The following is a 14,736-nucleotide window of genomic DNA, read 5'->3' on the forward strand; positions in this document are numbered from 1 at the left end:
TTAAGGCATTAAACTTGCAAACCAGCATCATTGTTGGCTCATGCAAGAGCTCTTTGGTGTATGAAATGCAATTAGGCTCCAGTTCAGGTTAGCTCAATGCTCCTGTGTCTTCTGGAGTGGAAGCTGCAACAGTCTAATGAAGCTGAAACTTTTTTGTTCTAGCTGTCTGAACATCAGCTATAGACCCTAGCTTAAGGAGGGAGCTTGGTCATTGGCAAATTAACCCAGCCCATCTCTATGGGATGTTCTGATGCTCCTATCATGTGTCATAAAGAAAAGAAATTGCCTTTCTCTCCTGAAATCACAGAATCACAGAAGCAACCAGGTTGGAAGAGACCTCCAAGAACATCCAGGCCAACCTAGCACCCAGCCCTGGCCAATCAACCAGACCATGGCACTAAGTGCCTCAGCCAGGCTTTGCTTCAACACCTCCAGGGATGGTGACTCCACCACCTCCCTGGGCAGCCCATTCCAATGCCAATCACTCTCTCTGGCAGGAACTTCCTCCTAACATCCAGCCTAGACCTCCCCTGGCACAACTTCACACTGTGTCCCCTTGTTCTGCTGCTGGTTGCCTGGCAGAAGAGACCAACCCCACCTGGCTACAGCCTCTCTTCAGGTAGTTGTAGACAGCAATGAGGTAAATCTTACAAGATGGGCTCAGTGACAGGGCTGCCTACCTTCTCCAGGCTGTCAATCCTCCCTTTTAAGGAGATGGGATCTACTGGAGAGGGTCTGAGGGAGGGCTGCAAGGATGCTGCAGGGACTGGAGCACTGCCTGCTGAGGAGAGGCTGTGAGCCCTGGGGCTGCTTAGTCTGCAGAGGAGAAGGCTGAGAGGGGATCTGAGCAATGTCTGTCAAGAACTGAGGGCTGGGGAGCAGGAAGAAAGGGACAGGGACAGCCTCTGCTCACTTGTGCCCTGCCATAGGATGAGGCGCAAGGGTGGGGTTGGTCTCTTCTGCCAGGCAAGCAGCAACAGAACAAGGGGACACAGTCTCAAGTTGTGCTAGGGGAGGTCTAGGCTGGATGTTAGGAGGAAGTTGTTGGCAGAGAGAGTGATTGGCATTGGAATGGGCTGCCCAGGGAGGTGGTGGAGTCACCATCCCTGGAGGTGTTGAAGCAAAGCCTGGCTGAGGCACTGAGTGCCATGGTCTGGTTGATTGGCCAGGGCTGGGTGCTAGGTTGGACTGGATAAGCTTGGAGATTCTGTGCTCCACAACCTCCCTGGAGGTGTTCAGGAGCAGGTTGGATGAAGCCTTGAGCAACCTGTTCTAGTGGGAGATGTCCCTGCCCATGGCTAGGGATTGGAACTGGCTGAGCTTTGAGCTCCCCTCCAACCTAAACCATTCTATGAGTCTATTCCCTTCTGTCTGACTCAAGTAGCTTCTGCAGACCTCACACACTGCAGTGAGAGATCCTTTTCCATGAGCGTCTACCTTAAATGAAGTCCTTGAAGCACCACAAAGTTTTGAATCACAAAGTGACCTTCCTCAACAGCAGAAGATTTTCTTTAGACTTATTTCTAATCCTCCTAAAAAATGCATCCATATATATATATAATGATAGGCCAAGGGGTAATGGGTTTAAACCTTTCTCTATGCACCTCTGCTCTGAGGACAGACTGAAAGAGTTGGGGCTGTGCAGGCTGGAGAAGAGGAGGCTCCCAGGTGACCTTCTTGTGGCCTTCCAGGATCTGAAGGGGGCTACAGAACAGCTGGGGAGGGACTTTTGAGGCTGTCAGGGAGTGCCAGGAGTGGGGGGAATGGAGCAAAGCTGGAGGTGAGGAGAGTCAGAGTGGAGGTGAGGAGGAAGTTGTTGAGCATGAGAGTGGTGAGAGGCTGGAATGGGTTGCCCAGAGAGGTGGTTGAGGCCCCATGGCTGGAGGTGTTTAAGGCCAGGCTGGCTGAGGCTGTGTGCAGCCTGCTCTAGGGTAGGGTGTCCCTGGGCATGGCAGGGGGGTTGGAACTGGCTGCTCCTTGTGGTCCCTTCCAACCCTGACTGATTCTATGATTCTATGGTTCTATGACCTCTTTAGGTCCTTCCAACCCTGTCTGATTCTATGACTCTATAATCTCTTCAGGTCCCTTCCAACCCTGTCTGATTCTATGATTCTATGGTTCTATGACCTCTTATGTCCCTTCCAACCCTGACTGATTCTATGACTCTATAATCTCTTTAGGTCCCTTCCATCCCTGACTGATTCTATGATTCTATGGTTCTATGACCTCTTATGCCCCTTTCAACCCTGACTGATTCTATGATTCTATGGTTCTATGACCTCTTATGTCCCTTCCATCCCTGACTGATTCTATGACTCTATAATCTCTTTATGTCCCTTCCAACCCTGTCTGATTCTATGATTCTATGGTTCTATGATCTCTTTAGGTCCCTTCCAACCCTGACTGATTCCATGACTCTATAATCTCTTTAGGTCCCTTCCAACCCCTGACATCCTCTGATCCTTTCATTTCTTTCCATTCCTACCCTTTAAGACATAAACTTTATATATACCTCTCATTATTTTTATTTTTTTGCCTCCTTGTTTGCTTCCCTTCACACATCTTCACCAGCCACATTTTAGGCAGTTGTTGTTGTTTTTCCACTGCTTAAAAACACTCAGTGTCATTTTTACCCTTTAGTCCTATGCTGGATAATTGAGCCCCATGATTGCCAAGGTAGTCAATAGTTGTTAATTATTATAGGCATTCCAAAATAGTCTTTCTTAGAATACTTCTACTTCCTAAAGAGCTCATCTGTAGTGGAATTAGCAATCAGGAGCAAGGAGGTGGCAGAAATCTGTGCTGATGCAGATCCCACTGCAAATGCCATACCTCAGAGAAGGATGTGGAGAAGTTCTTCTTCTGGGCTTCTTAATATAGAAGGCTGAAAGTTGTGTTACTGCTTCATGCCTCTGCCTAGCAAGTGCAATTTGTTCTGCTGATCACTATATTGTAGCAAGTCTGCTTCTAAATGATATATAATTATATACATTTAAGGGAAAAGAAAATCTATTAAATGTTTTTTAGGAAGAAAAAAAAGAAGAGAGAATTTTATTTTTTTTGTTCATCACATAAAAGAGTTTCTAAGATCATTAGGAGGGAAGGGAGGTTGCTTCTATACCCAGCTGGTTGTGCATGAATAAGAGACAAAGTTCAATATCTTTAGTGATGATCTGGATGAGGGGGGAAGTTGTGGCTTGGACAGGTTCACTCTGATATGGGTCAAGAAGAGGCTGAAAGGCTGGGCCCAGAGAGTGGTGGTGAATGGTGCCACAGTCAGTTGGCAGCTGGCACTGGTGGTGTGCCCCAGGGATCAGTGCTGGGCACAGACATCTTAAATAGATTTATTGATGATCTGGAGCAGGGGATTGAGTCCAGCAGCAGTAAGTTTGCAGATGACACCGAGATGGGAGAAGGTGTGGAGCTGCTGGAGGATAGGAGAGCCCTGCAGAAGGACCTGGAGAGGCTGGATGGGTGGGCAGAGGTCAGTGGGATGAATCTGAAGAAGACCAAGTGCAGGGTTCTGCATTTTGGCCACAACAACCCCAAGCAGCACTACAGGCTGGGGACAGAGTGGCTGAGAGCAGCCAGGCAGAGAGGGAGATGGAGGTTCTGGTAGAGAGTAGCTGAAGCTGAGGCAGCAGTGTGCCCAGGTGGGCAGCAGAGCCAATGGCATCCTGGGCTGGCTCAGGAGCAGTGTGGGCAGTAGGACAAGGGAGGTTCTTCTGCCCCTGTGCTCAGCACTGCTCAGGCCACCCCTTGAGTGCTGTGTCCAGTTCTGGGATCCTCAATTCAAGAGAGATGTTGAGGTGCTGGAAGGTGTCCAGAGAAGGGCAACAAAGCTGAGGAGGGTCCTGGAGCAGAGCCCTGTGAGGAGAGGCTGAGGGAGCTGTGGGTGTGCAGCCTGCACAAGAGTAGGCTCAGGGCAGACCTCATTGCTGTCTACAACTCCCTGAAGGGAGGCTGTAGCCGGGTGGGGTTGGGCTCTTCTGCCAGGCAAGCAGCAACAGAACAAGAGGAGGTGCCAGGGGAGGTCTAGGCTGGATGTTAGGAGGAAGTTGTTGTCAGAGAGAGTGATTGGCATTGGAATGGGCTGCCCAGGGAGGTGGTGAAGTCACCACCCCTGGAGGTGTTGAAGCAAAGCCTGGATGAGGCACTTAGTGCCATGGTCTGGTTGATTGGATAGGGCTGGGTGCTAGGCTGGACTGGCTGAGCTTGGAGGTCTCTTCCAACCTGGTTGATTCTATGACTCTGTGATTCTATGACTGGACAGGGCTGGGTGCTAGGTTGGCCTGGATGAGCTTGGAGCTCTGTTCCAACCAGGTTGATTCTACGACTCTAACTGTACAGCAGCAGACTGGCTCTAACCAGAAGGCAAGGGAAGATTTTGCCACTTCAGCCTTTAACATTTCAGCTTCTTTTTAATTCCCTTCAAAGACAAAACCACTCTGCTAAAGCTGAGAAAAAAAAATCTTCCAGCAGGAAGACATTTTAAAAGGGTAAACATCAACTTTTAGCTTCTTAGAGCTCTCCCTCGTGGGTATTTTCCCTTTCCTTTGCAAGTAACCAATTTTCCCTCACTCTTACCCCTGGCTCTTCCTTGCTATCTGTGTGTCTAGGAGATTTTAAAGGTCATCTGCATCTGATTTAAACAAAAGGCAAAGAGAAAAAACCAACCCCACCAACCAAAAAGCAGCCCTTTAAGCAGCAGCCTTTGAATTGCTGTTGAGACTGTTTGGTTATTTATGCATTCATCATTTCAAACAAGGTGCAGGGCAAATGGTTCCAAAGCTCCTTTTTTTTCCCCCTCTTCTGCTCTTTTTCATTCCTGGAGTGAACAAATCTGCTGTGATGGACTGGAATCTCTTTTGTTTTTGCCTGGGCTGTGGCTTTGAATAGAAATGGGTTTAGCTTTAACTGTTCTTTCCCTTTCTGGAGTGGTAAAGGCCAGGCTGGAGGAGGCTTTGATCAAGCTGGGTTAGTGGAAGGTGTCCCTGCCTATAGGAGGGGGATTGGAACTAGATGATCTTTAAGGTCCTTACCAACTCAAGACATTTGAGAGTTCTCTGAAGTGCTCTGGACCAAAGCAAGGCCTTTGGCACTGTCCCACACCACATCCTGGTCTCCAAGCTGGTGACACATGGGTTCAAGGGGTGGACCATGAGATGGATAAAGAACTGGCGTGAGACCCACACTCAAAGAGTGGCTGTCAGTGGCTCCCTGGCCAATTGGAGGCCACTGGCAAGTGGAGTTCCTCAGAGATCAATCCTGGGACCTGTCTTGGTCAACATCTTTGTGTGTGCCATGGGCAGAGGCACTGAGTGCAGCCTCAGCAAGTTTGCTGCCCACACCAAGCTGTGTGGTGCAGCAGCCAGGCTGGAGGGCAGGGATCCATCCAGAGGGAGCTGGACAGGCTGGAGAGGTGGGCACAAGCCAACCTCAGGAGGTTCAACAAGACCAAGGGCAAGGTCCTGCAGCTGGGTGGAGGCAATGCCAAGCAGAAATGCAGGCTGGGCAGTGAGTGGCTGGAGAGCAGCCCTGAGGAGAGGGACTTGGGGGTGCTGCTGGAGGAGAAGCTCCACAGGAGCCAGCAGTGTGCACTTGCAGCCCAGAAAGCCAAGCAGAGCCTGGGCTGCAGCAGCAGAAGTGTGGCCAGCAGGGCCAGGGAGGGGATTCTCCCCCTCTACTCTGCTCTGCTGAGAGCCCACCTGGAGTACTGCATCCAGCTCTGGAGCCCCTGGGACAAGAGGGCTGTGGAGCTGCTGGAGAGTGTCCAGAGCAGGGCCAGGAGGATGCTGAGAGGGCTGCAGCAGCTCTGCTGTGAGCACAGACTGAAAGAGTTGGAGCTGTGCAGGGTGGAGCGGAGGAGGCTCCCAGGTGACCTTCTTGTGGCCTTCCAGGATCTGAAGGGGGCTACAGAAAAGCTGGGGAGGGACTTTTGAGGCTGTGAGGGAGTGCCAGGACTGGGGGGAATGGAGCAAAGCTGGAGGTGGGGAGAGTCAGAGTGGAGGTGAGGAGGAAGTTGTTGGTGATGAGAGTGGTGAGAGGCTGGAATGGGTTGCCCAAGGAGGTGGTTGAGGGCCCATGGAGGTGTTTAAGGCCAGGTTGGATGAGGCCTTGTGCAACCTGATCTAGGGGGAGGTGTCCCTGCCTATGGCAGAGGAGTTGGAACTGGTTGAGCTTTGAGCTCCCTTCCAACCCAAACCATTCCAAGGTTCTATGAATATGAAAACCAAAGGAGAAACCAAAGTGAAAGGGACTGCAGAGCTTATACTAAACAACTTCCCCTGTCTCTTAGGTTCCCCTAAAGCACACTGCCAAACTCAGTTCAATGCATAATCAGGTACAAACTGAGTCTGGAAGCAATCCAAGAGCTCTGACTCTTGGAGAAGGCAGCAAAATGTCTCTTGCTGCTTATTTTACACCTGCTGGCAGGATGCCCACAACTAAAGCTACCTTCCCTCCTCATCTTCCTGACAAGTGATCAATGCTATTGCACTTTGTGCTGGCACCCAGCAGAATTGTCTCTGTTAGGAATGAGTTTGGAAATGCAGATCACTGCCACTGGGATTATTGGAGAAATGGGAAAATAAAAGGAGAAGCCAAAGACTTTTAAATGGTTTTCTCAGAAAGAGAGAAAGGCAGTGGCAGGAAACCCACTCCAGTGGCTAACAGTGCCATATTGACTGCTCAGGCCACAGCTTGAGTGCTGTGTCCAGTTCTGGGCTCCTCAATTCAAGAGAGATGTTGAGGTGCTGGAAGGTGTCCAGAGAAGGGCAACAAAGCTGGTGAGGGGCCTGGAGCACAGCCCTGTGAGGAGAGGCTGAGGGAGCTGGGGGTGTGCAGCCTGCAGAAGAGGAGGCTCAGGGCAGAGCTCATTGCTGTCTGCAGCTACCTGAAGGGAAGCTGTAGCCAGGTGGGGTTGGGCTCTTCTGCCAGGTAAGCAGCAACAGAACAAGGGGACACAGTCTCAAGTTGTGCCAGGGGAGGTCTAGGCTGGATGTTAGGAGGAAGTTGTTGTCAGAGAGAGTGATTGGCATTGGAATGGGCTGCCTAGGGAGGTGGTGGAGTCGTTGTGCCTGGAGGTGTTGAAGCCAAGCCTGGCTGAGGCACTTAGTGCCATGGTCTGGTTGACTGAATAGGGCTGGGTGACATATTGGACTGGATGAGCTTGGAGGTCTCTTACAACTTGCTTGATTCTATGATTTTAAGAGAGCTATGGCCAGCAGGGCAAGGGAGGAGATTGTGCCCCTTGGCTCTGCTCTCCTCAGACCCCACCTGCAGTCCTGGGTGCAGCTCTGGAGCCCCCGACACAAGTAGGACATGGAAGTGTTGGAGCCAGTCCAGAGGAGGCCACCAAGATGCTGAGAGGGCTGCAGCAGCTCTGCTCTGAGGACAGGCTGAGAGAGTTGGGGCTCTGCAGCCTGGAGAAGAGAAGGCTTGGAGGAGACCTTGGAGTGGCCTTCCAGGATCTGAAGGGGTTTACAGGAGGGCTGGGGAGGGACTATTGAGAAGGTCTTGTAATGACTATTTGCAATGCTCTCAGCTTGCTTTTGGTAGTAGCTGCATCATTCAAGTGCTGCTGCTTAAAATTACAGACTCAAAGCAGCACATCTCAGAGTGGAAACAAAAAAGGCTTTTTACTCATCCATATGCTTTGACTCCAGCAGTTTTGCACAGCATTTAAATGTGCTCAGTTTTAATAAGCATTTCCTTTCTCTACACTCCCAACATTCCTAAAGCCTTCCAAGAAGCATCATAGGATCCTGGAACTGTAGAATCCTAGAACCATAGAGTGGGCTGGGTTGGAAGGCTCCTCCAAAGCTCGTCCAGTCCAAACTCCCCTGCACTTAGCAGGGACATCCTTCTCTAGAGCAGGTTGTCTACAGCCCTGTCCAGCCTCACCTTGAATGCCGCCAGGGATGGGGCCACAACCCCTCCCTGGACAACCTGTTCCAGTGTTCTGCTACCATCCTGCTGCAGAACTTGTTCCTCACATCCAATCTCAATCAGCTCTGCTCTAGTTTGAATCCATTGCCCTCATCCTGTCCATGAAGGCCTTTGCAGACAGTCTCTCTGCAGCCTTCTTGTAGCCCCTTCAGGCACTGGCAGGCAGCTGATAGGTCTGCCTGGAGCCTTCTCTTCTCCAGGCTGCACACCCCCAGCTCCCTCTGCCTGTCCTCATAGCAGAGCTGCTCCAACCCCCTGAGAATTTCCACATGATAGGGCCCAGAAAACAGTTTTGCAGAGGCACCTTGGGGTTCTTGTGGAGGTTGAGACTGTGTCCTCTTGTTCTGTCCCTGGCTGCCTGGCAGAAGAGCCCAACCCCACCTGGCTACAGCCTCCCTTCAGGGAGTTGTAGACAGCAATGAGCTCTGCCCTGAGCCTCCTCTTCTGCAGGCTGCACACCCCCAGCTCCCTCAGCCTCTCCTCACAGGGCTGTGCTCCAGGCCCCTCCCCAGCCTTGCTGCCCTTCTCTGGACACCTTCCAGCACCTCAACATCTCTCTTGAATTGAGGAGCCCAGAACTGGACACAGCACTCAAGGCATGGCCTGAACAGTGCTGAGCTCAGGGGCAGAAGGACTTCCCTGCTCCTGCTGCCCACACTGCTCCTGATCCAGGCCAGGATGCCATTGGCCTTCTTGGCCACCTGGCACACTGCTGCCTCATCTTCAGCTGCCAACCAGCACCCCCAGGTCCCTTTCTTCCTGGCTCCTCTCAGCCACTCTGTCCCCAGCCTGTAACAGTGCTTGAGGTTGCTGTGGCCAAAGTGCAGCCCCTGGCACTGGGACTTGTTCAAACTCCTGGCACTGGCCTGTGCCCATCTGTGCAGCCTGCCCAGGTCCCTCTACAGAGCCCTCCTGCCCTCTAACAGCTCCACACTTGCTCCCAACTTGCTGTCACCTGCCAGGAGGTCTTCATTTGTTTCCCTCAAATATTGCTGAATAACTTTACCTGGCAACATCATTTTAGTGATGCTGGGAGGAGAAAGGAAAACAACAGGATACATGTTCTGGAAATCTGGCACCAAAACGAAGCAGAGGCTTGTGGAAAGAGGAAGAACACAGAAACCTTCCTCAGGAGCTTACCTTGCCTACATACTGATAATCAGATCCTGTGTACTCCTCCAGAAGGAAAAACTGGTTCCACATCCAGCCTCGCTTCTGGCGGTGAATTGTCTTCCCCTCATGCCCTGGGGAACGTCCTCCAAAGCTTTTGGCTCTGAGATCAGGAGTCCTTCTGAAGAGCATTTCTGCATGGCAAGGCTGTGGCAGCCACATCCAGAGCAGCAGCAGCAGCAGGACTTGCTGTGTTGTCATAGCTCTCCACTGCTGATCCTCTTGCAGCAGCTCGGTGGTGGTGGTGGAGTCGATGCTTTTGTTTCCCCCCTGCTTGCTTTTTACGCCTCTAGATGCTGATGCAGCCCAGCAGCTCCCAGCAACTCATCTCTGAGCTGTGCATAATAACCCAGTCCTGAAAGCAAACAGAGAAGAGAGGGTCTAAGTGAAAAGGAAGGACATGGACTTGATGGAGCGGGTGCAGAGGAGGGACACAGAGAGGATCAGAGAGTTGGAGCAGCTCTGTTATGAGGACAGGCTGAGGGAGCTGGGGGTGTGCAGTCTGGAGAGGAATAGGCTCTGGGGGGGACCTGTTGGAGCAGCTCTGTTATGAGGACAGGCTGAGGGAGCTGGGGGTGTGCAGTCTGGAGAGAAGGAGGCTCTGGGTGTGACCTAACAGCAGCTTTCCACTACATGGACCTGATGGAGCAGATGCAGAAGAGGGCCACAAAGAGGATCAGAGCATTGGAGCAGCTCTGTTATGAGGACAGGCTGAGGGAGCTGGGGGTGTGCAGTCTGGAGAGGAGGAGGCTCTGGTGGGGACCTAACAGCAGCTTTCCACTACATGGACCTGATGAAGCAGGTTCATAGGAGGGCCACAAAGAGGATCAGAGAGTTGGAGCAGCTCTGTTATGAGGACAGGCTGAGGGAGCTGGGGGTGTGCAGTCTGGAGAGAAGGAGGCTCTGGTGGGGACCTAACAGCAGCTTTCCACTACATGGACCTGATGGAGCAGGTGCAGAGGAGGGCCACAAAGAGGATCACAGTCCTTTCCAACCCAATGGAATCTGTTGGCCACCTGATCTACATGGAGGTGTCCCTGCTGCTTGCAGAGAAGATGAACTTGAGGCTTCTTTCCAACCCAATGGAATCTGTGGGCCACCTGATCTAGATAGAGGTGTCCCTGATGACTGCAGAGGACAAGATGACTTTGAGAGTCCTTTCCAACCCAATGGAATCTGTTGGCCATCTGGTCTATATGTTGGTGTCCCTGACCACTGCAGAGGGGGTTGGACAAGATGACCTTTGAGGGTTCTTTCCAACCCAATGGAATCTGTGGGCCACCTGATCTAGTTGGAGGTGTCCCTGCTCACTGCAGAGTATCAGGTGACCTTTAAGAGTCCTTTCCAACCCAATGGAATCTGTAGGCCAACTGATCTAGATGGAGGTATCCCTGATCACTTCAGAGGGGGTTGGACAAGATGAACTTTGAGAGTCCTTTCCAAGCCAATGGATTCTGTTGGCCACCTGATCTAGATGGAACTGTCCCTGCTGCCTGAAGAGGACAAGATGACCTTTGAGAGTCCTTTCCAACCCAATGGAATCTGTAGGCCAACTGATCTAGATGGAGGTGTCTCTGCTGCTTGTAGAGGACAGGATGAACTTGAGGCTTCTTTCCAATCCAGTGGAATCTGTTGGCCATCTGATCTAGATGGAGGTGTCCCTGATCACTGCAGAGGACAAGATGACTTTGAGAGTCCTTTCCAACCCAATGGAATCTGTTGGCCATCTGGTCTATATGTTGGTGTCCCTGATCACTGTAGAGGGGGTTGGACAAGATGACCTTTGAGGGTTCTTTCCAACCCAATGGAATCTGTGGGCTACCTGATCTAGATGGTGGTGTCCCTGCTCACTGCAGAGTATCAGGTGACCTTTAAGAGTCCTTTCCAACCCAATGGAATTTGTAGGCCAACTGATCTAGATGGAGGTGTCCCTGATCACTTCAGAGGGGGTTGGACAAGATGACCTTTGAGAGTCCTTTCCAACCCAATGGAATCTGTTTGCTACCTGATCTAGATGGAGGTGTCCCTGCTGCTTGCAGAAGACAAGATGAACTTGAAGCTTCATTCCAACCCAGTGGAATCTGTGGGCCATCTGATCTAGTTGGAGGTGTTCCTGCTGCCTGCAGAGGGGATTGGACAAGAGAACCTCTGAGGATCTCTTCCAACCTGTGAGCAGAAATCTATCTGGTTAGGAGAGGTAGGGAGAATGCTGGGAATAGGTTAAGCAGCTGCTCTCAAAACAAGAGTAAGAGTGGCCTGAGGTTCCTCAACTCTTTCCCCATTAAAACCTTTCAATTGAGAGACTTCTCAGAGTGTTCTTTCTAGGGGATTAATATTGCTGCAACTTAACACATTAAATATTGCTGCCTCTGCCTCCAATCTTTTCCACCAGGTTTGATTTACAAGAATTCCAGTGTTTTATTAATCTTCCCATCAAGAGAACTGAAAAAGCCCCACACAAAGCAGCTTTAGAAAGAGGGAAATGGGAAACCAGCAGTTCTCCAGTGTGCTTAAAGTGCTAAGAAGAGAGCATCACATGCACCAGAAGAAATGCAACATGACAAGGAGCACACAAAAAAAGGCAAGGAGAAGAAGTTTTTCAGGTGATCTTGCAATATGGAGTGATGCAAAGTTAGCCTTCAAGTGTAGGAGGTGCTTAAAGAATCAGAATCAGAGATTCATTGAATGGTTTAGGTTGGAAGGGAGCTCAAAGCTCAGCCAGTTCCAACCCCTCTGCCACAAGCAGGGATATCTTCCACTAGATCAGGTTGCTCAAGGCCTCATCCAACCTGGCCTTGAACACCTCCAGGGAGGGAGCAGCCACAACCTCTCTGATGTTAAAGAACATACAGGATAATTGTTTGTAAAGAGCATATTATATAATGCACATGTGTGGTGTTTTGGGTCATTTATTGTTGTGCCTTTGATTCATAGAATCATAGAATCAGGCAGGGTTGGAAGGGACCACAAGGAGCAGCCAGTTCCAACCCCCCTGCCATGCCCAGGGACACCCTACCCTAGAGCAGGCTGCACACAGCCTCAGCCAGCCTGGCCTTAAACACCTCCAGCCATGGGGCCTCAACCACCTCCCTGGGCAACCCATTCCAGCCTCTCACCACTCTCCTGCTCAACAACTTCCTCCTCACCTCCACTCTGACTCTCCCCACCTCCAGGTTTGCTCCATTCCCCCCACTCCTGGCACTCCCTGACAGCCTCAAAAGTCCCTCCCCAGCTTTTTTGTAGCCCCCTTCAGATCCTGGAAGGCCACAAGAAAGTCACCTGGGAGCCTCCTCTGCTCCAGCCTGCACAGCCCCAACTCTTTCAGTCTGTGCTCACAGCAGAGCTGCTGCAGCCCTCTCAGCATCCTCCTGGCCCTGCTCTGGACACACTCCAGCATCTCCACAGCCCTCTTGTAATAGGGGCTCCAGAACTGGATGCAGTACTCCAGGTGGGGTCTCAGCAGAGCAGAGCAGAGGGGGAGAATCCCCTCCCTGGCCCTGCTGGCCACACTGCTGCTGCTGCAGCCCAGGCTCTGCTTGGCTTTCTGGGCTGCAAGTGCACACTGCTGGCTCATGCTGAGCTTCCTGTCCATCATCTCCACACCCCTCTTGTCGTAGGGGCTCCAGAATTGGATGCAGATGTTTGTTTGAGGGTTGGGGGGTTGGTTTTTTTTTCGTTTGGGTCTCCTTTTTGCTCATTTCTTTGCTCTCTTGTTGCCATCACTACATCCATTCCATTCTCCAACACATTATTATTTGATGTAGAAGTGGTGTTAAAGTCCTCCTGGGAAATAATGCTCTGATATTAGGAGCTGTTATTGAGTTTCCTTCATGTTAAATTAGGTCAGCAGAAGGAGAGTTCAGAGGAAATTGGTTGGAGCTCCAAAAGGGAGCTGCTGCATATGGGCTTGGTGCAGCATGGCTGCCTAATGGATGTGTGCATCAGCAAGGTCTTGCCCATTCCTTTCAGACTCCTGGAGGATTGTTTGCTTTCTGCTTTAAATGAGATGGGGTTTGGTAGTAGTCTGCACTGAAGAAGTAACATTTACCTGTGCTAAATAAGTTAGCAAGGAACTGGAAAATAAACATAAACTAGTGAAGAAAAAACCCAACAGCAACTGCCAGCAGGGCAAGGGAAGTCTCAAGTTGTGCCAGGGGAGGTCTAGGCTGGATGTGGGGAGGAAGTTGTTGTCAGAGAGAGTGATTGGCATTGGAATGGGCTGCCCAGGGAGGTGGTGGAGTTGCTGTCCTTGAAGATGTTCAAGCCAAGCCTGGCTGAGGCACTTAGTGCCATGGTCTGGTTGATTGGCCAGGGCTGGGTGCTAGGTTGGACTGGATGAGCTTGGAGGTCTCTTCCAACCTGCTTGATTCTGTCATTCTAAGAGAGCTATGGCCAGCAGGGCAAGGGAAGGGGTTCTGTCCCTTGGCTCTGCTCTCCTCAGACCCCACCTAGAGTCCCATGTGCAGTTCTGGAATCCCCAGCACAAGCAGGACATGGAAGTGTTTGAGCCAGTCCAGAGGAGGGCACCAAGATGCTCAGAGGGCTGCAGCAGCTCTGCTCTGAGGACAGACTGAGAGTTTGGGCTCTGCAGCCTGAAGAAGAGAAGGCTTTCAGGAAAGCTTGGAGTGACCTTCCAGGATCTGAAGGGGGCTACAGGAGAGCTGAGGAGGGACTGTTGCCAAGGTCATGTCATGAGAGGATGAGGAGGAATGGGTTTAGTGTCAGAGGGGAGATTGAAAGTGGATGTTAGGCAGAAGTTGTTTGTAGTGAGGGTGGTGAGACACTGGCACAGGTTGCCCAGGGAGGTTGTGGATGACAGAAACACAGAATGTGATCTTTGATGGAGATGTTCAAGGCCAGGTTGGATGAGGCCTTGAGCAACCTGTTCTAGTGGGAGGTGTCCCTGCCTATGGCAGGGAATTGGAACTGGATGAGCTTTCAAGTCCCTTCCAACCGAAACCATTCTCTGATTCTCTGATTCCATATCCCTAGTGACTGCAGAAGTGTTTGGATTGGATGACCTTTGGAGATCCTTTCCAACCCAAACCATTCTCTAGGATTCTAGATCTCTAGTGACTGCAGGAGTGGTTGGACTGGATGACTTTTGGAGGTCCCTTCCAACACAAATCATTCTCTGTGTTTCTATATCCCTAATGACTGCAGAAGTGGTTGGACTGGATGACCTTTGGAGATCCCTTCCAACCCAAACCATTCTCTGACTCTGTGATTCCATATCCCTAGTGACTGCTGAAGTGGTTGGATTAGATGACCTTTGGAGGTCCCTTCCAACACAAATCATTCTCTATGATTCTATATCCCTAGTGACTGCTGAAGTGGTTGGATTAGATGACCTTTGGAGATCCCTTCCAACCCAAACCATTCTCTATGATTCTATATCTCTAGTGACTGCTGAAGTGGTTGGATTGGATGACCTTTGGAGGTCCCTTCCAACACAAATCATTCTCTATGTTTCTATATCCCTAATGACTGCAGAAGTGGTTGGACTGGATGACCTTTGGAGATCCCTTCCAACCCAAACCATTCTCTGACTCTGTGATTCCATATCCCTAGTGACTGCTGAAGTGGTTGGATTAGATGACCTTTGGAGGTCCCTTC

General features: G+C 50.9%; 1 protein-coding gene across 4 annotated transcripts in view; it reads right to left on the reverse strand.

Annotated features, from left to right (window-relative positions):
- The window catches only part of CDH10 (cadherin 10), a 105,651-nt gene that overhangs the window by 46,341 nt on the left and 44,574 nt on the right, over window positions 1-14,736 (reverse strand). For all 4 annotated transcript variants that reach the window (XR_010306153.1, XM_064160816.1, XM_064160814.1 and 1 more), the window contains exon 2: window positions 9,091-9,475. Coding sequence is in view for 3 of the 4 variants with exons in the window: in XM_064160816.1 (XP_064016886.1) it covers window positions 9,091-9,321 (231 nt within the window). In the remaining variant the exon portion in view is untranslated. The remainder of the gene's footprint in view (window positions 1-9,090; window positions 9,476-14,736) is intronic.

The sequence above is a fragment of the Pogoniulus pusillus genome, chromosome 21, assembly GCF_015220805.1.
Source record: "Pogoniulus pusillus isolate bPogPus1 chromosome 21, bPogPus1.pri, whole genome shotgun sequence".
In the NCBI taxonomy this organism is placed as follows: domain Eukaryota; kingdom Metazoa; phylum Chordata; class Aves; order Piciformes; family Lybiidae; genus Pogoniulus; species Pogoniulus pusillus.